The sequence below is a fragment of the Onychostoma macrolepis genome, chromosome 13 (genome assembly GCF_012432095.1).
Source record: "Onychostoma macrolepis isolate SWU-2019 chromosome 13, ASM1243209v1, whole genome shotgun sequence".
Lineage (NCBI taxonomy): Eukaryota > Metazoa > Chordata > Actinopteri > Cypriniformes > Cyprinidae > Onychostoma > Onychostoma macrolepis.
Window position 1 is genome coordinate 9,634,199 of NC_081167.1, and position 25,603 is coordinate 9,659,801.

Here is a 25,603-nt window from a genome sequence, read left to right on the forward strand (position 1 = left end):
ATCTGAGTTTTTTCACGTACTTTTTGATGAATACTGCAACACACTACTCATTTGATGATATTCATGTGCTGCTATAACTGATTAGAAACATTACCATTCAAAAGATTTTTAAAGAAGTGAATGCTTTTATTCAGAAAATATTTTACTGAATTTACTGAATACCGTTTACTGTCATCAAAAGTGACTTAAATGGGGGGGGGGGATTAAGTAACAAAACTATTTTCAACACTGATAATAAGAATAAATGTTTGTTGTTCAGTGTTGTTAATCAGCATATTAGAATGATTTCATGAAGGATCATGTGACACTAAAGACTGGAGTAATGGCTCCTAAAAATTCAGCTTTGCCACCACAAATTACATTTTTTAAATATATTGAAATATATTAAAACAGGTGTTTTAAATTGTACTGTTATTTCACAGTGTTACTGTTGTAACTTTATTTTTAATCCAATAAATGTAGCCTCACTGAGCAAAAGAGACTTCTTTGAAAACATTCAAAAATCCCACCGAATCCAAACATTTGGACAGAAATGTAAAAAAGATGAGACCAATTGCAATTCAGTATGCACATGGATGTAATGGAGGTAACTGATTGCAATTCAGTATGAAAATACAATGATGTAGCATCACAGTTGTTTACATTTTGAATGATGGAATGTTCAGCTGTCAGTGGAAGATTTTCACACTTAAATCTTAAATTTCTTAAAGGGATAGTTCACCCAAAAATGAAAATTCTGTCATTAATTACTGTCCCTCAAGTCGTTCCAAACCTGTAATACCTTCGTTCATCTTCGCAACACAAATTAAGATATTTTTGGTGAAATCTGAGAGCTTTCTGACCCTGCAAAGGCAGCAATGCAACTGAAATGTTCCCAGGTCCAGAAACGTAGTGATGACATCGGTAAAGTAGTCCATGTGACATCGGTGGTTCAGCTGTAATTTTACGAATCTACGAGAATACTTTTTGTGCACAAAGAAAACAAAAATAACAACTTTATTCAACAGTTCTTCTCCTCCAAATCATGTATTCCGCCATTATCGAGAGTACCATGATGCATGAGCATTGCTTTCCTCTGCACGTAAACAACGATCAGTGCATGCGTGTAATACGTCAGCAGCATCACGTGCATGCGTTGTTTACGTGCAGAAGTACTCTCGATAATGGCGGGAGACGTGATTTGGAGGAGAAGAATTATTGAATTATGTCATTATTTTTGTTTTCTTTATGCACAAAAAGTATTCTCGTAGTTTCTTAAAATTATGGCTGGACCACTGATGTCACATGGACTGTTTTACCCTTACTACCTTTCTGAGCCTTGGAACATTTTAGATACGTTGTTCTCTATGCTGGATCAGAAAGCTCTCGGATTTCTTCAAGAATATCTTAATTTGTGTTCTGAAGATGAACGATTGTCTTGCGTGTTTGGAACGACATGAGGGTGAGTAATTAATGACAGAATTTTAATTTGTGGGTGAACTAACCCTTGAAGTATGAAAAAAATCTGTCATGTCTAAGACCACAATTATCTACAAAACACATTGCTGCCTTGCAATCACTATAAAGAGACAACCATACTAAAAATTAGTAGATCCCCTAGGGTGTTCTTTTTTCACTTTGAGGACAGCCAAATGAAAAATAAGCAGAAAGCAATGAACTGTAGAAACTAGTGACTTCTTCTAAAACAGACTAGCTTCTAACCAGAGGCCTAGAAAAGGAGGGATAAAGATGACAAGGTGAAAGAGTGAGACTCTTGAGGAAAGTCAGTCATCAGCATGCTAATGGTGGAGAGAGATACAGATGTAGAGAGGGAATGACGTGATTAGCAGGGCTGAAGAGAGAGGCTGTCAGCTCATGGTGGTGTCAGTAGGAGAGAGGCGGAGGTAATGACACTAGTCAGGTGGAAAAACAAAAGGCAAGAGCAGCTTGGCCCATCCTCGCCAGACACACTGAAAACACACTCCTGGCTCAGGATCATTTTACCAATCATATCCACCCTGTTTACCCAGAACGCCCAGCGCAAGTGCCGTTCGGACGTGCCGCTGTCATGTCCCACTGCCTCAGCCCAGTGAAAACACTTTCTGACAGGAAGTCACTGAAGTAGAAGAGAGATTAATAGCTCAGAGTGTAGTCCACTGTCAGAGAAGCTTCTGCAGACATTTATATCATTTGATAGAAATGTATTTCCTTAAACACCCTCTTAATTATATATAGATGCGGCAACACCTAAATGTTTGTTTTCATTTGCTAACCTTGGCTTGGTGGAATGAAGCAATATTTATGTTAAATAGAGCGTACATTAACATTAATGTTGGAATGATGCATTGTTGTTACATGACCTATATAAGCATTTGTCCAAACCAGTTAGCCACAAGATGAATAATTCAGCTTCATTCCCAGTGACCTTTCACTGTGCACACTTAAACAGTTGCCTTTAACTGCAAACCCTTGCTTATTTATTTTTGTTTACATTCAATTATTTGAAAATTATATATGATGAACTGTTTGATAACACAGACTGTCAATTTTGCTCACCAAGGCTGCATTAGTTTGATCAAAAACACTGTAATATTGTGAAATTATATTACAATTTAAAATAGCTGTTTTCACTTTGAATATATTTAAATGCATTTATTCCTATGATGGCACAGCTGAAATTTCAGCATCATTACTCCAGTCTTAAGTGTCACATGATCCTTCAGAAATCATTCTGATTTGCTGCTCAAAAAAAAAAAAAAAAAATCTTTTTACAGAAACTGTGATGCTTTTTTCTAAGATTTTTTTCAAGTTTCTTAAAAAGCAGTGTATGTTTGAAAGATTTAAAAAATGTATTTGATCGATTTAAATTTAATGCATTTCTTGCTGAATAAAAGGATTAATTCCCCAAAACCCCCAGAGCAAAAGTTTAAAAAGGTTTATCCACTCTTTTGTTTTCACCCCATTCAAATGTTTTTGATTATATGCACCCTCCCAAATCCGAATGTCACCTGAGAAGAGGCCAGTAGCCTTACAGTAAAGACGATGAGGTTTCCATTGCTTTTAATGGAAGTTTGTGTTCTTTTATTTCACCCTCTTTTTGATCATTGACATACTTCTTGATGTATTTCCTTCCTTGCTGCCTTGGAATACCGCCTCTTTATTTAAACCTCTCACTGGTAGTGACATATTGTGAGTAAAAACGGGTTTCCTGTGGCCAGAGTACAGTCTGACTGTCTCACTCTGATTAATAGTTATATATATCTATATATATGTTGCATGTATCAGTCTAGCTGCTGCATCCCTCCTACGCCTCATCTCTCCACTGTCCTCAGCCCAAAACAATACAGCAGAATTAACTGGCCTGAAAATGACCCAGCCCTGACCCCTACAAACCAGTCTTTAACAGGAGAGAACAATAAGGCCATGACCAATAATGCAATTCCTCCCAAAGATTTACTAACAGCACAATTCTGAAATCAGAGATTTGTTTCAAAGGTTGTTTGACCCTCCCGAAACTCAACGAAAACCTAAATGAATGTCATGACAATCTAAAAAGTCAAACAAGTCTATTGATTTTGCTACTATTAGTCATGGACTTCACGAGTGCCAAGGGGGGAGGTTAAGTCCACTCGAATCGTCCCCTCGCTGTCAGAGGCAATTTCGCATGCTGCTGTATTTTCAGAGAGCGGAAAGAGTTCTGTGGGAAGTTCTTCAAATTCTTAGGCTTAACGAGCATCGTCTCCAAAACACAATCAAAACAATCTGGTCTCCCTCTTGCCTACAGCCTCCCCTTTGTCTCCACCGCCCCGGCCCCTGCCCAGCCTCTCTACACAACACAACAACCATCGGCAAAATTGAAATGTTCTGCATTTCAATTCCTTTCAGTAGTTGGGCCCTTTCTTACTCACTGCCCTCACTGATAGGTACATCTCTCAACGTTAGGCTCATGGTGGTGTTGACCTTTGCTGTACACAACGTTGACCACTAGATGCCACTGTAGTTCTACAAATGAGATGGGAACAGAATGGGAACACTGAAGGTCCTTGTAAACCTATTTAGCAAGATTGCTATCAGCCAATGTGCAATATAGGGTCTTCTCACTTGTCACCTAGGTTTCTTTATGTAGGTCTCCCCAAGGAGCCAGGGTGTTTTGTTCGCTTTATATTGGTTTACAAATGAAGGCGTGTTTGTTTCAAGTATTTTAAGCATGCAAGGCTTCGCTGTATCTAATATTACTCCTTATTCTAAGTCTAAGCTAAAAGTAGGCTATAATGTGCATAAGTAAAGCTTGCAGATATGTTCCTGTCCATTAGTATTTTAACATATGACGCAGCCTGCTTTGAATTATGGGAAGTTGTAGGGTGAGGACAGATGTTAGGGGTGCTGAGAGCATTCTTGCTAAATCGGGTTGTCCTGTTAAAGAGGCTTCAGTAATTAGGCTCGCTGTGTAGTCATGTTCAGTCACTCACATCATCATGTTGTCTTGTGTCTCTTCCGCCCTCCATGTCTCACTGACTAACATAACCACATACTATGTGCTCCGATGAATGTCAACCCTCAAACTCTGAAGCGACAGATTTCAGCATGAAATTAAGTAGAAGCCCCGCTGCTGCATGTTTTCGCATTGCCTTAATCTGTTTCAGCCCCGTAAACAGTCGACCGGGCTGCCGTTTCAAGAGATACGACCACGGTCGCCTCCCTCTGCATGCCTGTTCTCCTTAATTTCAGCTGTTCTGCATGGTTCTTTACGAATAACAGTCCCTGAGGTTATGGCTCTAAAGGCCAAGTCATTTACCGTATTATCTTTCCAGCATACAACTGAAATTGGCCTCTTAATTCGGGCTCGTAACCTCAGATGGAAGTCAAAAGCAGGCTTTTCCCTGTGGATTGTTTGCTCTTTTGAGGGTGCCAGACTTGATTATGGTCCGTTAGCGAGGTGGCACCGGGAGAATGCATACCAAGAACTGTTTTTAGTCCGATTCACAGCAATCAAATGCTGCTATAGTCTCTCACCACAGCTCCTGAGAAAAAAAAAAAAACACTCCACGTACAGTATGTTTGAATCAAATGTGCAATGCATGTGAAAGCATCTTCTAATCAGGGACCGAAGAAATAGCCTATCGGCATGCTACCATACAAATCTCCCAACCAATCCCTGATTGAGCAGAGTTTGACGAACAGAATAGAGCGCCTACGTTAGAGCCTGTAGCACTTTGTGATGCCGATAACCTGCTGCTGCATGATGATGGGATACAGGTACGTGATCCTCTCTTTTAGATACAGAGGATGTTATCCAAAGAGGTTTTGCTGCTGAACACATTCACCCATTCCTCTCTGCCTGAATGTCCCTTGCCCCAACCCCTGATCATATTGTCATATCTGACCTTTTGACCTTTTATGACATGATCAGCCTTAGGGCACGGCTTGACCCCAATGAGACGACTGCTTCCCGCCTAAACACGCCCTCTGTTAGATGTTTTCAAAGTCCGATTTGGTACGAATCTTCAAATTTGGATCGAACTTCACTTCTGCAGTGTCAACGGAACCAAAAGCGAATCAGAAGTGCATTTCAAGCGGGAGCGCAGCGGTCCATCTGCGGGTCAAGTCTGTCAGAGCTTGCTGCTAAGGCATTGCATTTTTTTGTTCCTGTTTGAAAAAGTTACCTTCAGACTTCCCTGGTTGAAAAGCTCTTTTGATCCTTGCCATTAACCTGCTGCTTTCCTCTCCTCTCATCCAACACATGACTGTAGCCAAGATGTCCGTCTACAAGCGAATGAAACTGGCATGTTGTTTTGATTGCGGGCGTTCTGAGCGCGACTGCTCGTGCATGTCAGGCAGTGTACATAGTAACATGGACAGTCTTCAGAGGGCCTTCCCACTTTCTTCTGTCTCTGTTCATGATTGCTCAACCAGTTTACGTGCCTGTAAGTTCGATCGCCAAACCACATACCGTTCGGTGTCCGTGACCTGTGTGAGTGTGCGTGTCCGTAAGTGCGTGCGTGTCTGTGCTGTGTTTCATGTGCCGTGTCTGTTTCGTTCCTCCATTATTTCCGTATATGTGGCTTATTGATTGGTACACTAGTACATATTCTTTTTCGTTTGGTGATTTGGTGGTAGTTGAAGTGACGTGGCTTCTTTGTGTTAGTGCTGCAGTAGGTGCAGTAGGACTGTGTTGGCGCATGCTGTGTCAGTGGAGCACTTGTGCGGTGCTGGTGACCTTTTTGCAGTCACTGTTGTTGGTGTTTACACTTTTACATGGCAGCTGTACATGTATCTGTTAAATAACTATATGTCTTATATGTAAAATAACTTTTAATCGAAACATCCATGGGCTAATTGACACTAATGATGTTTTGACAATGTTTTCATGTTCGTGTATCTTTTGAAGACCTTCATCAGATTAAGGAAGATGCAATCAAATGGCTAACTGTTTTTTTCCCCCCAGGTTCAAACACTGGATACCCACAATCCTTTGGTCTTTGAATTTTGAATGTGCTCCAAAGCCATCTTGCCCATTTAAAAATGTTAGAAACACTGCTCACTGCTCAAGATCCCTTTTGACTTTATTTGTTCCCTGAGAAAAAATTGGAAGGAGATCAGTAAATGAAAAAAAAAAAAAAAAAAACAGTCAAAAAACAGTCAAACTTTATATGTCCATTATTTACTAAAATCATGTTTAATTTGCATGCCAAACACTAGATTGTGATTGAAAGGGATCTTTAGTGAGATTCTTCTGTTCATAGAGTGTAAGTATATACTGGCAATGTCTTTTCTGCTATTCTTGGACAATCATGTTTTACAACCGCAAGCCATTAATGCCTCCACCATTTCCACTGGCTGAAATAAAACCTCTTCCTTCAGCGAAGTCCACATTTAGGTGCAATTGAAAAAACACGTCAAACTCTCCCCCTTTCCACAGGATCTGATCCTCCTCGATGATTTTCTCTTAGCCAGCAATCAGGGGAGAAAAAGTCAATGTGCTTTATTTAATGCCTTGTATACCACAGTGGGACTGTCAGGCTCAATGGGAAAGTTAAAAAGAGATCTCCTGACAGGAGCTCAATTGAGATGGTGGTGACTCAGGCTATTGGATGAGGTCAGATGACTGAAGCAGTTAGTTGTGTAAAGGACAGCGCCGAACAGGGGTCTTCTCATTAAGCCATAGCAGATGTGAAATACTAAAGTATCTGTCAATTAGGAATGGCAGCGGTGCGACCTACTATAAAAGCAGGGGTCAGTTCAGGCGATCGCATTTCCTCTACAACTGCCTTCCGACTGTTCACCGCATCAGCTTAGATTAGCATCAAACCCTATGATGAGGTTGACTTTGTATCTTGTGTTTTGGTTTGTGGTGATATCCCTGGATACCAGTTACTGGTCATTACGTAGTTACTGATCTCTTCACGTAGCGTCATCCTTCGTTGGTTTTCGCTGCTGCCGTTTTTTCTGAATTGAGTGCATTTTTGCCAAGGCTGACAGCTAATGCCAGCTGCAGCTTTGTTTTAACTCCCTCCCATCGGTTTCGTCTCAAATCTAGCATTACATCTTTGTGATGAGGAATTCAGAGTTCCTCCATCTGACTTTGATTTCGTTCAGTCAATAATGATTTTCTGATGAAATTCTCTGAGCACGTCATCATGTTATTGACCCTGTTCTGAACCAGCGTTGGTCTCTAGTTCGGCATGCGTCTGCCCAACTAAGTACCCTTTACTCCTGCTTAAATAAAAGCAGCAATTACTAAGTTTCTATGCACAATATATACAATATATATTTAATTTATATTTATTTACTACATTCACTTTATATTTGATTTAATGTTAATGCATTTAAATTATATATATATATATATATATATATATATATATATATATATATATATATATATATATATATAATATAAATTATACATTATATATGAAATTATATATAATTAAAAACTATAAAAATGTTAACTGAAATAAAAAGTTAAAACTTTTATTTCAGCTTGCTAACAAAGCAACATTTAATTTAACTGGAAGTACTAAAATAACTAAACTAAAATACAAATGAAAAAAAAAAACTACTAAAAATGACACAGCACAACAAAATTACTAAAACTTTAACAAAATTCAAAATAAAAATGGAAAATTTAAAATATTCAAAATATTGATAAAAATATAATAGTATCTCAGTGATAATTTAACTGTGGTGTGTATATATTTAATATGTAATTTTTCTATATAGTTTATTTTAATTTATATTTGTTTTGTGGCCCCAAGTAATTTATTACCTTTATTAAAAAAGCCACAGTGGCTACAAGTTTCATTTGTATTTCTATTTTACGGCAGTTTCCCTGAGAATTATGATTTTGTTCTTTTGAACAGGTTGGACAGAAGTGCTGCCTTATTTATCTTATTTTTACGCTATTTTCTGACTTTTTGCATCAAATAAATTTGCAACTTTCACAACTAAACTGGCGATTTAGTGGCACTCTCCTTTAAATTGCCGATTATGCGTTCCCACACCCCAAATGGGTTAGAAAGCATAAATATCACCACATCCCTGCGCTAAGCATGATATGGTGCTCCTATACCTGCACATTATAGTAGCCCAGTTATTGCTGAAATAAATACTACTCCCCTGGATGCAGTAATTTTGCTGAATGCATGAAACGCGTGGCAGTAAATGCACTCTGTCTTACAGAAGTAATGTTCCCTGATGGGCGCTTTCTCAAACAGCCCTCATGCACTTTTTGCTCTGATTCTGTGCATGCATCACTCAGGATGGTAATGCTCCTTCCTGCCAAAGCCAGACAAAGAATTATTAGTATGAAAATGAGATGCGTGAGAAGTCGACACTATGTCTTTCTTGCTCTCTTTTGGCTGCAGTCAAAGCCCAGAGAGTCGTTGACAAGGAGTTGGGAGCAATGGAGCACTCATTATAGCTCTGGTGCACTGCACACTATTAAGAAGAGTTTGTTATCTCTGCAAGTACAGGCTTTAGGGAGCAAATATCCTGAACGAGTGAGTTAGCTGCCTCCGCTCTAAGTTACAATGACAATAACAGTCCCTCCGCTCCACCTGCCGAGACTTATCCCCTCATTACATGAGCTTTAAAGACTCTCAAGGTGCTCAGCATCACAAAGGGTATTAATTCCTGTTTTGAACTTATGAGCCTTCACTAGGAAGTTTCCAGCAGGGCAATCCTAGGCATGCCTGTTTTGTAAACAACAATCTCCTGGCACACTGAGAGGGGTTGCGGCTTTCTGGAGTCTTGGGGGCATTTTTTTTTTCTCTTCTCTTTTTCCTCTCCTCCTGCCTGCTCCGGTTGGTTGTGGAGTTTGCCGAGGATGTGACGAGCGTGGCAGGGCGGGGCGGGGCTGCGCAGCCCAGAGAGTGGATCTTGTCCGCTCCTTGCAGGGTGGAACTCAGCACCGTCGGCTCTTATGCAGCCTGACATGGAAATTATGTTTGCATTTTCATTTCCCCAGCTCAGCTGGTGTGTCATGAAACTCAACCTGACAGTTCCTTACCACCAGGCAGGAGCAGGGCCGGTCATCCCCTCCGCCGTGTAGGACAGATGCTAGCCAGAGAGTCGGCCGACTCTTCCTGCGCCCGCAGATCGCAAGCGACATATGCCAGGACCGGCGCGGGGCCCCTGCTTGAGCGCATGTGTCACCGCCCCGCCCTGGGCCTGCGCCGTGACCTTTATGGCATCAGATACAGTACTCGGAACGAAAGATGAGACTTTGCAACGATGGGGGCAGCAGTACAGAGCAGCCTACATGCATCCATACACATCCTGCATTATGATTGTCTGCAACAAACCCGGATACATATGCAATATATGACTTAAAGTCAAAATGAAATCAAAATCGACGCCATTTACCTGCTTAATACGCATTACTTGTGTTATATTCAATGATTCAGTGCTCATTATTCCAAAGACAGAAATAGTTTGCCCTTGTAATGTTTATGCAAATTGGCCTGATTTTTCTCTAAAATGACTTTCCAGGTTGTCAACAGGCTATTGGATAAAAATAACCAACATCTAAATAGCAACCCATTCAGTTACCAATAGATCTGCTCAAGTCTTCCCCTACATTTTTAAAATATTCTTTAGAAAATTATTTAATATTGAATTATGTTTGGTAATTAAAAAAGTTATTTTAATATATTACAGTACTTAATATACATATCACTAATATCGTTTCACTCAGAAATACACCACATTACAGAAACGACATCAATTCATGTTCACTTTAATGACTAATGTTGTTTGCTTTGTCACAAGTTTGTAGCATATAATAATCTTGATTCTCCCAGCATGCCATGCCTACGGTTTGGCGTTCATCTGCAGTTGACAAGATAGTAATTACCGATCAAAAATGATCAGCCGGCAGCGTTTAATTTTTACAGAAGCAATTATGTGATGGGAAACATCTGTAATTTGTTGTTTAACTATTTGCTTAAGCCTCAAGATTGCTAACATCTGTTTGATCGGTTTCACTGGTTTTCATCAAATTGAGTGTCAAGGATAAAATTATGACTTATCAAAGCGTTCTCTTTTCTCCAGCCGAACTCCAAATACCATAATGATCCGTTGTGAGGTTGGTCGGATTTAGGCTGTATATTCGTCATAGGTCTTTGGACGGGAATCCAACATTTGACTTTTAAAATGGATCCGTGCTGTGGAAACACTGAACAGGCAGCTTGATTTTCATCGCTTCATTTAAATCTAATCTCTCCACCAATCATCTCTTTTGTTTTTTGTTTCTTTAATCATCTCCTGCTTATGTCATTATCTTCATCAACCTCTTTGCTTACTTTGCTGCTGTTAACCTGACTTTCTTTCCTCTCTGTCCTTGTGTGAGTGTGATGTACTGTCTTTCTGCTCTGTCTCACCCTCATTCTCTCTCTCTTCCTCTCTGTATCCTCTCATTGGTCTCTGCGTTCTCCTCAGCCAAATATAAGTTTAACGGATATGTCAGATCACGTAAGTGTACTTCTCTGTTTTCCTCATTCCCTCATTCGTTCGTGCAACCTGCCTGCTTTGGCTCTTTGCTTTTGATTTTACCCCCACTAGCATTACAGCACAAAAGCTGCCATCCTCAGCTCTCTGTAGATTACTGGGGATTGATGGGAAGGGGGGCCGTGATGACAGTTTCTCAGCACTGGGTTCTGGTCAAATGCATCAGAGGGGCTGCTCAACTTTAAAACATGTGCATGAGAAAGGTCAGGTGCTGAATAGAGGGATCCATATGAAATCCAGATGTTGCATAAAGAGCTCTGTGTCCTTGCAAGGGATGATTGAAGAGCTAGAAATGCTGTGAGGTATTGCACGTGTTTCTGTATTGTGACGCCACCAACAGCAGATGGCGCTACAACTCCAGGGAAAATGGGATCGCAACTGCAGTCTGGGGTTCGGTTCACAGCTGAATGTGTTTTAGGAAAACGAGTGGCCAACAATGCTGAGAGAGCTTTCTTTTTATTGCTGTTAAGTTTCATTTCGCATGTAACCTGATGTATTTGTGTAAATGTTTAGCAGAAGTGATCATTTATTTTTAAACTGTTTTTAAATGTTTTGTGATATATTATTTCTGAATCTGGAGGACAAAACAAAAAAAAATCTTAACTGCAAATTTATTTGAAAAAGTATCATTTTTAAAATATAATTTAAAGTATGCTAACTTATTAATAATTAGAAGAATTTAAGGTGATTTAAAATGTTACAAAGTGTATGCATGCCGAATTGACTTATGTAGAGCAACCATAAAATTAGATAAAGTTTTAAAATGCATTTTCTCACAGATGTATTTTCTATAATTTAACAATGGCCTTGATAAGAATGCACAATTGCGGCTCGTCACAGGATTTGCATTTCATAAAGGGACAGTTGCCGTCTGGATTACTGTAAATCCACAGTGAAAGTGCCACAGCGGATGTTCTCTGTATAATGCTACTCGTGTTTGACAGGGGCCAGATGAATCCAGGAGTTATCTGTGGCGGCCTTTAAATCTATGCGGCAGCTGACGGCAGAAATAACCATCTATTTATTGCTCTGAGCAAGGTTTGGGGAGCGGGCGGAAACTGCTTTTCCACTTACACCAGATATTGGTTAACCTCTTGCCTTTTATGTAGATAGCATTAGGCTGGAGTCTTATGGCTGGGATGGCAGGCAGTGAGCTTGATAACTCCCCGTGTGTAACACTTTAGGTCTCTTATACACACCGCATACTCCTGTCTGTCAGACTGCAGATTGTTGTTATTTTGCTCCCTTTCGCGGCTTAATCTAAGACATTTTCGCGTATTGTGTGAAGTATTGATTTTCACACATTTTAGATGTTGTTTCAACACGACTTTGCCGTATATTGAGGCAGAACGTAAAGAGATTGCTGTGTTCCCTTGTGTGAGCACATCTCTACCTGCACTGTGACCTGATTCGTGGTGACGGTGATCAGGAATAGTATGTTCGTGCTTTGTTCTGTCTTGTCGCAGAGCAGGCGGGGAAGAAAGTGCTTCTAATTAATTAATGTTTATTAGCAATGGAAAAGCAAATGTCATATTGAACATTTCACCTAAAGCGCTTGCCAAGTGGTTAAGTAGTGTTTAATAAAACTGAGGGGTCATCGTCAATTATTCAAATATGCGGCGGTTGCCTTTATGGCACACAGATTTGTGGATCTGTCTGTAAATGGTAATCGAAGGGGAATAAATGGCGCAACAATGAAAATCATGTCGACTTGTATTTTCATACGTAAATATTTATGTGATTCTCATGCTGTTCAGTGATAAATTATGAATGCTTCAATGTTTTAATCATAATATATTTAGTTTAGAAACACTAATGGCATGTGCTTTTAGGTGACTTTTATAAAGCAATTTTAAATCTTATAAAATACTTTTTATTTTATCATTGTTTTTAATTTACAGCCTCTTAAAATATTAGGTAATTTAATTTTTTTATGACAAGATTAATTCAGGTTGTAAAATGTCATGTGGTGTGACTCGCCAAAAGCTTCATGATATTCACGTGTTAATAATACATGATAGTTAAAATAAATAAATAAATATATTTAAAAAATGCTTTTTGTAATTTTTATAAAAAATGTCAAAACATTATGAAACCAACATGAATAAAAAAATAAAATAAAAATAAAAACATTTTCTAAAAACTCGGCACATGTTTTACAGATTTTCTTTTTCTTTTCTTTATCGTAGACACTCTTATATGTCACTGACCCAATTCACAGTCATCTCTCCTTGTTTTTGTCTTCCACTGTTTGACAGTAAAGGAGGAAGTTATACCGACTTTTCAAAACCGCTCAATCAAACTGGCCAACAGCATGGCTGTTTCCAACACTCTTCCCAGTGTGCTGCCGGTTGTGGAGTGCTCCACGACTGCCGTACCTCTTGTTAATAACCGTAAAGGAAGTCTTCTCCCTCTGGCGCCGCCCTCACAGTCACGCCTCAGCCTGGCTGGTCTGAACCGGGCCCGCAGCCTGCCCGGAAAATACCGCTACCGCCCCAGCACCTTGTCCTCCACGTTCACCCCCACGCACTGTAGGTGGCGCCTTAGGACGCATTAGTCAGTGCTGCCGCAGACAACCCCTTCCTCCTGCATGGGTCCCTGCAGTCACTGCCGCATGCATGTAGAGCAGCTAGTGGCTAATATACCCCCTGCCCCAACACTAAGTGTGTGTTTGTGTGTGTGTGTGTAATGTGTAACCGAAACTGCCATCGGAAGAAGTTCCAGTATAGCTACGTTACACCTCAGTATATACAGTGGGTTTCAAGGCCACTATTTAAAATAGTGTTTTTTGATACATTTTGTTTCAGTATGTATTTTGAAGAGTTTTGTCTTTTTATTTATTTTTGTTTAATTTAAAATTTTCTTTCTTTTTTTCAGATTTAAATTTGATTTTTAGTGTTGTCTCAGACTTATAGACCTAAGCCAGTTGGCCATGGGCAACCTAAGTTGGGCAAATAAAGTGTTTTGTAATTTTAAATATTTTTTCATTACATAAATATTACTGATTTATTTCACATCATTACGTAATTTCTTAAATAGTTATCTTAAATATATCAGAGTATTAATTTCTTCTTTCTGGTTCATTTCCAGGTTGAAATTAGATTTTCAATGGGGTCTTGTACTTTCAGAACTAAACCAATGTATTTTCCCTGTCAAATGTTAAATATTTCATATTATTTTATGTATTTTTTTCCATGCCATTCCAGGTTTAAATGTAATTTTCAATGTGCTCTCAGAGTTTTAAACCTAAGCCAGTTATGAACACCCTAAATTTTACAAAGTGTCCAGAATTATAGTAAAAAGGTGCGAACGAATGAAACGAAATTACAGAATTATTTCTGTTATATCTCTGTTGTGCGTTAAAGCGGGCATCAGCCCATTGTCTGTCTGAAGCGGAGGAGACAGATGTCTAGCTCAATCGTTCTGATCAGCGACACAAAAAAACGAGGGCTATAGCTGCCCGTGGTATGGAACAGCAATCACACTTTGGTGGGCTGATCCTATTTTGATTGAGGTTGTAAAAGTGCTGTAATGTAATTTGGAACAAGCAGAGACTTGCTGAAATGGCCGTGTTGCAGGTGGAGTTATTTCATTGTTAAGCCTCTTACTGAAGGGCACCACTGTAGCTCGTAAATCTCCGCCGCCTAATTTGGAGGAGCAAGGGCAGGAGAGAGCGGTCCAGCCCAGCCAGGCCACTCGCTCAACAACCATAACACGGAACAAAGGGCCACTGCACCACCATCTTATCAGTAGTGATATTTTTAAAGTTGATTACTGTCTCACATTGCTCCTTCCACAGTGTAATTGCAAATGTCAAGCACTGGCATTTGGTGAAGACACAGACAGCGTCTTTTTGTTTAATTTGTCTTTTTTTCATTAGAACAATTAGATGACAAAGGGAAATCAGAGAACTACAAGTATATGCGTCTGCAGTATTTGTCTCTAATATTTTGCTGTGCTGATGAATTTCTAACAGAGCCACACTAAAGCAAGCTTGCAGTGTTTTAGAGTTTGGGTTTCTGTTACTAGTTTGCCTCTAATACAAATCAGACCATGTTGGGTTTAGTATCTGGTATCATATCAAATATAAATAAAAAAGATACATAATATAAATGTAGCAGTTGAGCATAACAGATTTTAAGTAATTTGCTAAATGAAAACATGTACTGTGGTATACATGGAAATTATACATAAAATGTCTGGACAGAAAATATTTAATAGTTTTTATCACAACATATTGAACACTTTCTCCCCAACTTAAAGGAACAGTTCACCAAAAAAATTAAAATAAAAAAAAAGAGGAGAAATTTTTAGGAAATTGACATGCTTTTCTGATCCATACAGTGATCAAAGCTGTTAAAGCACCTTAAATAAAATAAAGCTCAAATTTAAGTTGTTCATCTTGCCAGATATGGCAACTTGAGATACAAGGGCCAGAATTTGATGCTATATGTAAGAGGGGCATGCACATTTTTGAAAATTTCTCCTGTTTCATACAGGTTTGGAATGACATGAGAGTGAATAAATGATTTTTAGGGTGAACTATTCCTTTAAGTAAAGCGATAGGTTTTGAATATTTCACCTTACTATATCCATAACATCTCCGACGAAGCTTTAACACTCGCACATGATGTGTTTATAAAGCAGAGAGCTTGTGACATTCACAGACCCCTCAGTAATGTCCTTCTGGAGAGGCGTTTCAGTAAGAGAAGGCTCAGTTCAGGGTGCTTGTTCAGTGCTGAGAGTGCTTGTGGTACGGGGGACAGACTCACAGCGGAGCCATCACTCATGGCTCTCTGAGTGATGAGGATTGATTTTGCCATGTAGTCATCCATTAAAAAACACACACCAAATTACTCTTCTTTTTCTTTTTTCTTCCCCTCTGTCATTGTTCGAGCTCATGCCCTCCAAACAATGACAGAGAGGTAAAAGAGAGTTTGATACGGACTGAAATAAATCCACACACACATCGCTCAAACCAACTCTTTGAAAAGAAAATTCATGGAAAACAGGGTGTAAAACTTAATGGTTGTCCTTCAGGTCTGTACTTGCCTTCTTTAAGTGTACTTTTGTCCATACTAACACTGTTCTCTTTCTATTTTTGGAGGTCTTCACAGATTTGAGTGTTTTTTGCAATGATTGATTGAGTGTTGGCTTTTGTGTTCTTTAATATGTCATCTCCAGCACACTTTACAATCCCAGCTGTCCACAGTCTGACACTCTTTGCATGTGTTTGCAGTCGAAGATGAGCATCCGTCAACACTGTCACCCAAAAAGAAGCAACGCAACGGAGGCATGCGAAATTCACCCAACTGCTCACCCAAAATGACGAGGTAAGACATTGATTTCAAGACGCTCCCTCCAGCCTTCAAAAAGAAAGATAGGACGGATGGTGCTGGGATGGTGGGAGTAGGAGGAGTGGAGAAGGAGAAAGAAAGTGTGGAGGGAGAGAGAGAGAGGGAGGGAGGGGAGAGCAGGCCTTTCAGGCCGAGGCGTTTGAGCTGTCAGCCTGTCAGCGGTTAATGATAGAGCTGAAATATTTCTGTCATGAAAGCAGCTATGAAAAGCTGTTTGAAAAATACTCTTGCTTTAAAGTCTCAGCTGTCATCTCCCCCCAGTCCCGTCCACATGTAGTTCTTAAACAGCGGTGGCACTAATGACGGTGCCAACCAATCAGAGACACCAGCATGGTTACTTAGCCTCGGGGCTCTTCATCTATTGTGGGAACCCCTGTGAGGCGTGTTTTTCGTACTTAAGGCCATATGTGAAATGTATCATTGCAATCAAAAATGAATTCAAATATTACCTTCCTTTTATCCTGTCCGCTGGAATTAGAATGCTGCTAATTGATTTTGACCGATAAAAGGACTTGCTTTCCGCCCGATAAAAGGACTTGCTTTCCGCCCATGTGGCCAGGAGACGTTTATGCAGAGGTTGTAAAAAATGCAGAGACAATGCCCTCCGTTGCACGTCGTGGAGCGAGAAAGTGTTGCTGAAGGTTTAGAGGAAAGGACAACTTTCTGCAAAGTGATAGCCAACATGTTTGACTGTATGTATGTTTGTGTTGCAAAAAAAATTGCATTGTTGTAATTTAGTGCAGAGTCAGTCACATTCTTTCAGTTAGTATATAATCCCAGTTTGCAGGCTTATTTTTACTGGAATAATTGTAAACATTTTAATTAAAATCTTTTACATAAGGTAGCACTTTATTTTACAGTACATGTACTTCCCTGGTACGTACATGGTAAATATCTTGTACCTACAGGCAAATGAGTGGTAACACAAGGTACTTACCTGAAGTGTATGTACATGGTAACAATAAGAAATACGGCTGTATTTAAGAGGCGTACATGTATGGTAATTAGTTTGTACATACAGACAAGTGTGGGTAAGAACGGTCACTTACAGGTAGTGCCTGTACATGGTAACTAATTAGATACTTTACTGTACTTACTAATGTATATACATGGTAAATATGTAGTACTCACGGACAAGTGGGTACAAACAGACACGTCCTTACAGTATCCGTATATGGTAACTAATAAGACACATTACTGTACATACTAATGATATGTACATGGTAAATGTGTTGCACCTACGGAAAAATATGCTATTATGTGATAACAAACAACACATACTGTACTTGGAATATATGGTACGCTTGGTAAGTCCTGACCTTACCTAATAAAAAGGACTGTTTTTCAAATGCTTGTGTAGGACTGTTAATGCTAAATTGCTCTCCACAACTGTGCTTACAAAGTTTGAAGAATTGGTAATTTCTGTGAAATGTTTATGTAAAATGGTGCACTTTATTTTACAGTCCTATTTCCATATACTTCCTATGTACGTACTGGTATATGTGCCTATTAGTTAATGTACAGTATATACATATTTACATTAGTAAGTACAGTGAAGTATCTAATTAGTTACCATGTACGGACACTACCTGTAAGTGACCGTTCTTACCCACACTTGTCTGTATGTACAAACTAATTACCATGCATGTACGACTGTTAAGTACAGCCGTGTTTCTTATTTGTTACCATGCACATACACTTCAGGTAAGTACCTTGTGTTACCACTCATTTGCCTGTAGGTACAAGATATTTACCATGTATGTACCAGGTACTGTACAATAAAGTCCTACCAATATTGTATTACTTTTTTTTCATTTGTGTGCCACCCACAAGGCATTTCTCTGTAGCTTATAATAAGTACCCCAGACAGAGGTCTCCAACATGAATCTCCCCCCAAAAGAAGCAATTATGTCGAATTTTACATACTGTAAACTGTCAGCCCTGCAGAGGATCTCGCCCTTTAGTCTGCTTTCCAAGTGAAAATGATCAATGTTCAATTGTTTCTTTTCGCTCTCGGTTTTAAACAATAAACTGCGAGTGGAATGAAAAAAAAATAGCTTTCAGCGATTGCTCAGAAGGATCTTTGGTTTTTATTCCTTAACTTACAGCACAAAACTGTTTTTCTGAGCAGATTTGAAGGTCCCCGTTTGCCATGTAATGTATGCATCAACTCTTTGATCTACAAGTGATAATAATTCTTGGGAGTTATTTACCCTGTTTTGAAACGCTTCAAAGCGGTGTCAAAGTTTTCAGTGCTTTAGGGTGCCTGTGTGTTCAGCTGGCTCTTGGGTACTGGATGACAGGTCCTCTGTTCTAGGTGTAAGCTTTTTCAAGCCAGAGCCCTGCAGCGAAACATCAAAATTACCAAAGACAGACCTGTGGACTCCCTCAACCTGTGCCCTCCTTGTCAATATATTACAACATACATTAAATACCTTGCCTTTACAAGGTGTGTTTTATGCACAATGAAAAGCGATTGTTTGAGGGAGCCTTAGGGATACTTTATTCAACAAGCAGGAAAGGGAAAAACAGCCAGCGTATACCGTATCAAGTATGGTTTTTACAGGCTTCTGCGCCTCCAGGCCGTCGTAAATAAATAATGATCAACAGATTGGCTGTGGGTTTTTGAAAAGCATGCCTTTGTCAGTTTGCATGATAGGGAAAATTTTCAAAGCGAGGAGCTGCTTTCATAGGCTGCTGGAGAGGGATTCGGGGAGCCAGTGACTGCCGAGTGATGCGCTGGAATAGCTGAACGCTGTTTGAAAAGCAGCTCGCCCGGCTCTCAGGGCAACTTCTGTTCTCTCTCGCTCTCTCTTTCCCCAAATGCACGTCTAGGACGCTCCTCTGGACATACCAATTAAATGGAGAACTTTCTGTCTCGCTTACAGTACCTGCTAGTTTCCTATGAAGTACTCCAGGCCTTTTATTTTCAGATTAAATGTCTGTTTAAATTGATTGTTTTTGGCTTTGTTGTTTGCAAAAATGAGATCAAGTGGAACGTTCAGAACCTTTTTTCCCCTATTTTTTATTTTATTCTTAATTCTTGTTTTTGAAACACGTCACCAATGCTACATTTATTCAATTATTTGGCAAAAATACAGTAATATTGTGAATACTATTACAGAATAACATTAAAATAATATTATTAAAATAAATGTTTTCTATTTGAATATATTTTAAAATGCAATTTATTTCTGTGATGAAATAAGCTGAATTTTCAGCATCATTACTCCAGTCTTTAGTGTCACATGATCATTCAGAAATCATTATTCAACATTGAAAATAATAAAAACCATTATTGATAAAATTTACCAATAATAATTTCAAATCAGCGTTTCAGAATGATTTCTGAAGGATCATGTGACACTTGAAGACTGGAGTAATGACTGTTGAAAATTCAGCTTTGCATCACAGAAATAAATTACATTTTAAAACATATATTTAAAAAAATATAAAAAAAATATATATATATTTTCTTCTGTTGTAATAATCTTAATAATTCCTTGATTTTTACAGATAGTGTACATACTGTATTTCAAAAACGTTTATTTAGAATATCTGAAATATTATGTGATAACAATATCGCACTTAAACACTTCAAAGGAGACACAACACATCTAATTGTGGGAAGTCACAATGCATTTGTCGGGTTTCCTAGCAGCAGTGAGTAACGTCAGATGTTTTATTCTGGAGTGGTGTGGAGCGTTGGATTGTGCTTGTGACTGGCAGGCGGCTCTGACAGCGGGTGAGAGATAGCTATCTTGGCAGAGGTGCACTGCGCCAGTCAGTATGTTGAGGGGAGATTGAAATGACAGAGGTCCACAGAGTGAGTGGTGAAACACGCGCCACATAATGAAATATTCAGTCAGGGTGTAAAAGCACTAAATGCTTTCACTGTTATTAGCACCTGCACACAGCCTGATATCATCTCATGCAAGCATGCTAATTGACACATTTCTGATGTGATATTTTAGCAATCAAACACAGTCGAAACGGCGCGTCAGAGGATCGTGTAACTGAATTAACCTGCTTAGGAAGGTGAGAGAGAAAAAGAGGAAAACGGTAATTATGAGGTTTGTAATATGGTCAGAATTTCCACATTTTTACTTCCACACATCTATTATTGAAGTTTGCATATGCAGTATTTGAATTTGAAATTTGGCTTCAGATGTCAGTGCAGTTATTTTAAGTTTAAATTAATTTTCCAGAATATTATCTGACGTTATGCAAATATGGAAGGTGAAGCAGAGGTCCCATCATTCATTATTAGTGTGATTAACAAGGGGCTAATGCAATTTACAAACCTCATTTAGTGCTGTGTTAATTACAGCGTGTTACAGAACAAGGCATAACAGGCACGGTTTTGTTATGTCAGTTAAATTACATCACATGCATAAGATAAAATAATGCACCCTGATGTTAATGAATAAATAGCTATTCATTGCATTGATGAATCCTGTAATTTATTGAACGTCTTTTATACTTAAGCTTCAGATCTTTGTAAGAAGTGTTATACAGTAAATCCACCCTCCCTGAGCTGTTTCATACATTAACATTTTATTTGTCAGATATATATTTATTATCAGACAAGACTGGTTTAAAAAAACAACAAAAAAATAGGCTTTCATGTTTTTTGTTTGTTGAAATCCTTTGTAAATGGTTAATCTGTGGATGATATTATCAGCAATAGCTGGGTCTAACAGGCTCCGAGAGAGAGAGCATGTTCCCCTGCAGCCACGTCTCAGAGATGGGGCTTTGTTGTCTGCCCTGAGGCCATTTCCTCAAAGGCAGCCTTTTGGCCTGTCTCAGGCCCGGTAACGTGCTGCACGGTGGGTTTTAGTTGACAGGTTTTTTTTGCATTTACAAGAGTTCTGTGGTTTCTCTTAAAAACTGTGGTTCAACAGCCAAAGAAAAGAAAAAAAGGAAACATACTGATAACATACACTGGTATAAAAATAACAAAAAAGCATATGAAATTCACTGTATGTTGTGTCAGTAGTTGTACAGTATTTATGTATTATTTCAATTTTATTATATTATTATTTTTGGTGGTGCTTCCACCTCTTGCAAATAAAACCGTGCCTATTTTTTTGTGCTTTAATATTCATTTTCACAAAATTTACAGGGATCCCAAACTGGTCTGTTGACAGTCGTTAGGAAATATGATGGCTACACAATTAGACATTTTAAAGTCATTACAATATTAATGAATTTATATTGTTAACTAAATCATTACAAATATGTTGTAAATATTTAATATACATCACACATCTCTAGTTGTTATTGTACTAATTTACAATTATTGGACCATTCTAAGACAATATATTTTATCTGCATGAAATTTTACAAATAATGACTAAATGTTAACGCAGACAGCAGATGTTAGTTTTCTGGTTTTAAGAATATTTTCAAAAAAATGAAACATCAAATTTGCAATAATTCATTTAGAGTTGTTTTTTGTTTTTAAATAAGAGTATCTTTATATTAAATATTTTAAGAGATCATAGGTTTATATTTCTTTTTCTCTGTATGGAGTATATTAAATGTGCAGAGGTGCCCAAGTTGAATACTACCAAGAAATCTGTATTTGAGGCAGAGAATACAACAATAACAAGCTTAAAATGGCATTCCACAATTTTTTGAGTTGCTATTCATACCAAACATCCCCAGACCAGATATCAACTGAACATGGCCGCACATTTAGTTTGTGAATTCAGGTTTTCAGTCGTATAGTTCGGCTACCAAGCTGTTTAGAAAGCTTTCAAGGGGGTTGAATGTGAGCTGTACCCGGGTGCTGGAACTTCCTTCACGGTCAACATGCCCCCCCAGATCAGCTTCTGCAGGACGCGCTGATATAGGTTAGCCTGTTTGGACGTGACACGCTGCTGAAACATTAATGGCCTTCAGTTTGGGGGAGCAAAATGTGATTGGGCAAATTCCTAAAATATTTAAAGTGCGGCTCTGTTAAAGCTTTTACCGTTGGACGCATCACGTCAGGAATGATGCGGAGTAAAAGCCAGTAATTGGCGTTCCATTCTGGTGCCACTCAGTCACTGAAGTGCTCCGGCTCCATCTCTTCCACTCCAGTGCTGTCACTGGCGCGGACGCTTTGATGACTCCGCATTCTTGGCAGCCCGGAGAGAGCTGCCGTTATGATGGAGTCCAATGCACAAATTCAATCTGACAATGACAAGCCATGTCAGCACAGGCCTGTTTACTGCTTATTTATTGTCAATAGACGTCTGGTGAGATGTGCTGAAAGTTTGTCCTTTGACAAATGTCACAATTAAGCCCAGAAGATAAATTCCCACTGTCAAATTTTTTCTTTTTTTTCTTTTTTTCTTTTTTACTAACCTGCATTTGCAAATAAGGGCAAGCGTACATGTTTTCTTCTCACACGTTTTCTCCTTCTTATGCTCTATTTCAGACACGACCCTCTACTCGTTCCGGGAAATGAGCAGATTGAGAACATGGATGCTAATGTCAAAAGATACGACTCTACTGGAATGTTTCACTGGTGTCCGTCCAAAGATATTGAGAAGGTCATCCTGGTGGGTATCTTCATAACTGTGGTGGCAATTTTAATGTCTCTTAAAAGGTCTTAATAGAATTTTCAGGTTAAGTACTATCTTTAATCAGACAAAAACATCCAAGCACCACCTAGTTACAAGAATGTTTTTTTTTTCTTGTTTTTTTTTTTTTTCTCTTCAGAATTTAGCAAATTGACAAATCTTAAGAACTGTAAATGACATAATGCCATATTTTTATTAACATCTGATAAAATTATTGCACTGCAATATGATGCAACACCCTAAATAACTCAGAGCAACAACTAAAAGACTAGAAATTATTAATATAAATTTGAATTTTTTTGTTTCCTACCAGTTAAACGCAATGCAAAAAACACAGAAACTGTTTGCATTGAATTTCATTATCAATATCATGATAAAAATTCAATACTGAGTCAAGTATTAAAGCTTGCATTCATGAAATCTTAATTGCTAGGCAAGTACAAATATATATATATATATATATATATATATATATATATATATATATATATATATATATATATATATATATATATATATATATATGCATGTATCTAAATGACTACGGTATTGTGGTTCTAAATGTGCAAACAAGTAAATATATATACCGTAGTCATTTAGATACATGCAAACATTAAATGTTATGAAACTAAAGGGAAATTTCAGAATTAGCATTTTGTTATTAGAATATGAATGCATTGTATTTTTCCCCTATAATCAAAGTAATGAAAAACATCACTAACCTTTTTGCTTATGTTGTGTATTTGCCTTGGGCACAATGAACGGAAAGTCAATATTTTAAGGTCAAGGTGTAAGAATATGAAATTTATTTATTTAATGACAGTATTTTGGGGATAAGTATATATTTGCTTTTAGTAAATGAATTGAATTTTGAGTATCCAAAACAGATGTATTTTACTCACTTAGACACTGTTGACGATGCTTGATGATAATGTGCTTGAACATGCCTAAATGCTGTTGCCATTTTCTACATTGGTATCGTTTCCTCTCTTTAATTATTATTGTTGTTTAATGTGTTTTTTTCTCACAATTCCATATGGTGTTATTGCTATTATGTGATTTACATTTCAATCAATTAAATGCAACATTTACAATTTCTGCCCTTTTTCATTTTAAACAATATAAAAACTCCTGCAGCTCATGTTGTTTTTATATGGATGGCAGTAGATGAGCTCTTATTCTATTCTTGCTGATGAGATTGTAACTGTCATGTTTGTTTCTGGCTTTTTCACCACAGACACGCAGCGAGGCCTCCATGACGGTTTTAAGTGGACATGTAGTAGTCTGTATATTTGGAGATGTCACGTCAGCTTTAGTGGGGCTTCGAAACTTGGTGATGCCTTTGAGAGCAAGCAACTTCCATTACCACGAGCTAAAGCCCATCGTGTTTGTGGGCTCATTAGATTATCTGAGAAGAGAGTGGGAAACCCTTCACAACTTCCCTAAAGTCTCCATCTTACCTGTGAGTACACGCATTGAAAATGAGCATAAAGTTGGAGAAAAGAGGTCATCTGTATGTGACTCGAGGAGTAAGACATAACCAGCTTTTTGCATTGAAAATTGCCACCACAATTTGTTCTCAAGTGTTGATGTTCTGGTTTCTCTTGGTTTCTGTAGTGCGTGTTAGCATTAGCTTGACTGTGTATGAAAAACGAAGCTGCCGTCAGCATAGGCTAGCCTTTTAGATTAGACCACATCTCTTCTTCCCTCAGCACATAGTTAGATCAGCTGAATGTCACTGCCTTTAGAAAAGTAAATATTTGTTAACTAATTTCCCTGAGCTCCTGCGCCATCTTTAATTTGTTTTCCCCTTTCTTCCGCTCTCCCCTCTCTCTCCGCTGAAGGGTACGCCATTAAGTCGAGCTGATTTAAGGGCCGTCAACATCAACCTCTGTGACATGTGCGTTATCCTGTCAGCCAATCAGAACAATATCGACGATGCTTCACTGCAGGACAAGGAATGCATCTTGGCGACTCTTAACATCAAATCTATGCAGTTTGATGACAGCATTGGGGTCTTGCAGGCTAATTCCCAAGGTAAGGAATGGCCAAGAATACTTCAGCGCATAGAGAATATTCCTCAAGAGCTTTAGACTGTGAAAGCAATCATTTACTGTGTGCTTTCAAAGACAACAAGGTCCAATTATATGCCCAAATGGTTTAATAAAACAAGGGATAAAAGCATTACTCATGTTTCATGTGTTTGTGCATCTAGAAACACAATAACTAGACACTTTATGCAAACATTAAATAAATGCCTTTGCATTTCATGCACATGTATGTTCATTATTAGTATACGCATGCAATTCCAAGCAAGTGTGTATTATATCCTTCTCCTGTAATCAAAGCTCTGAAAAAAAAGCATCCCTAACGTTTTTGTGCAGATTGCGTATTTGCCTCCAATTGCTGGACCGCGGCAGATTTGTTTGCCGACAAATTGACTCGAACAGATTGTTTATGCATTCAGATAAACATGTAACCCTCTTGTGCCCATCAGGATTCATCATCATTAAACAGACTGTACAAATCAGCAGCTTCACTTTCTCAGCTGCTCTTCATTACGTAAATTACACACACTGCACAAGCTGGCCCACAACAATTAACATTTCAACCATTATTGAGTATCCACTTTTTGCACAGAAAGATGGATTTAAAGCTTCAGAATGACAGCTTTTAGATGAAATA

At 38.4% G+C, this 25,603-nt stretch overlaps 1 protein-coding gene across 13 annotated transcripts in view; it reads left to right on the plus strand.

The window, feature by feature from the left end:
- Positions 1-25,603, plus strand: part of kcnma1a (potassium large conductance calcium-activated channel, subfamily M, alpha member 1a) — a 255,781-nt gene that overhangs the window by 211,392 nt on the left and 18,786 nt on the right. For 6 of the 13 annotated variants that reach the window (XM_058796801.1, XM_058796805.1, XM_058796803.1 and 3 more), the window contains 6 exons: positions 5,730-5,903; positions 10,921-10,953; positions 16,229-16,322; positions 22,774-22,897; positions 24,156-24,380; positions 24,763-24,955. In XM_058796801.1, coding sequence (XP_058652784.1) covers positions 5,730-5,903; positions 10,921-10,953; positions 16,229-16,322; positions 22,774-22,897; positions 24,156-24,380; positions 24,763-24,955 — 843 coding nt within the window. The remainder of the gene's footprint in view (positions 1-5,729; positions 5,904-10,920; positions 10,954-16,228; positions 16,323-22,773; positions 22,898-24,155; positions 24,381-24,762; positions 24,956-25,603) is intronic. The other 7 variants (XM_058796807.1, XM_058796813.1, XM_058796811.1 and 4 more) reach the window with 2 other exon arrangements.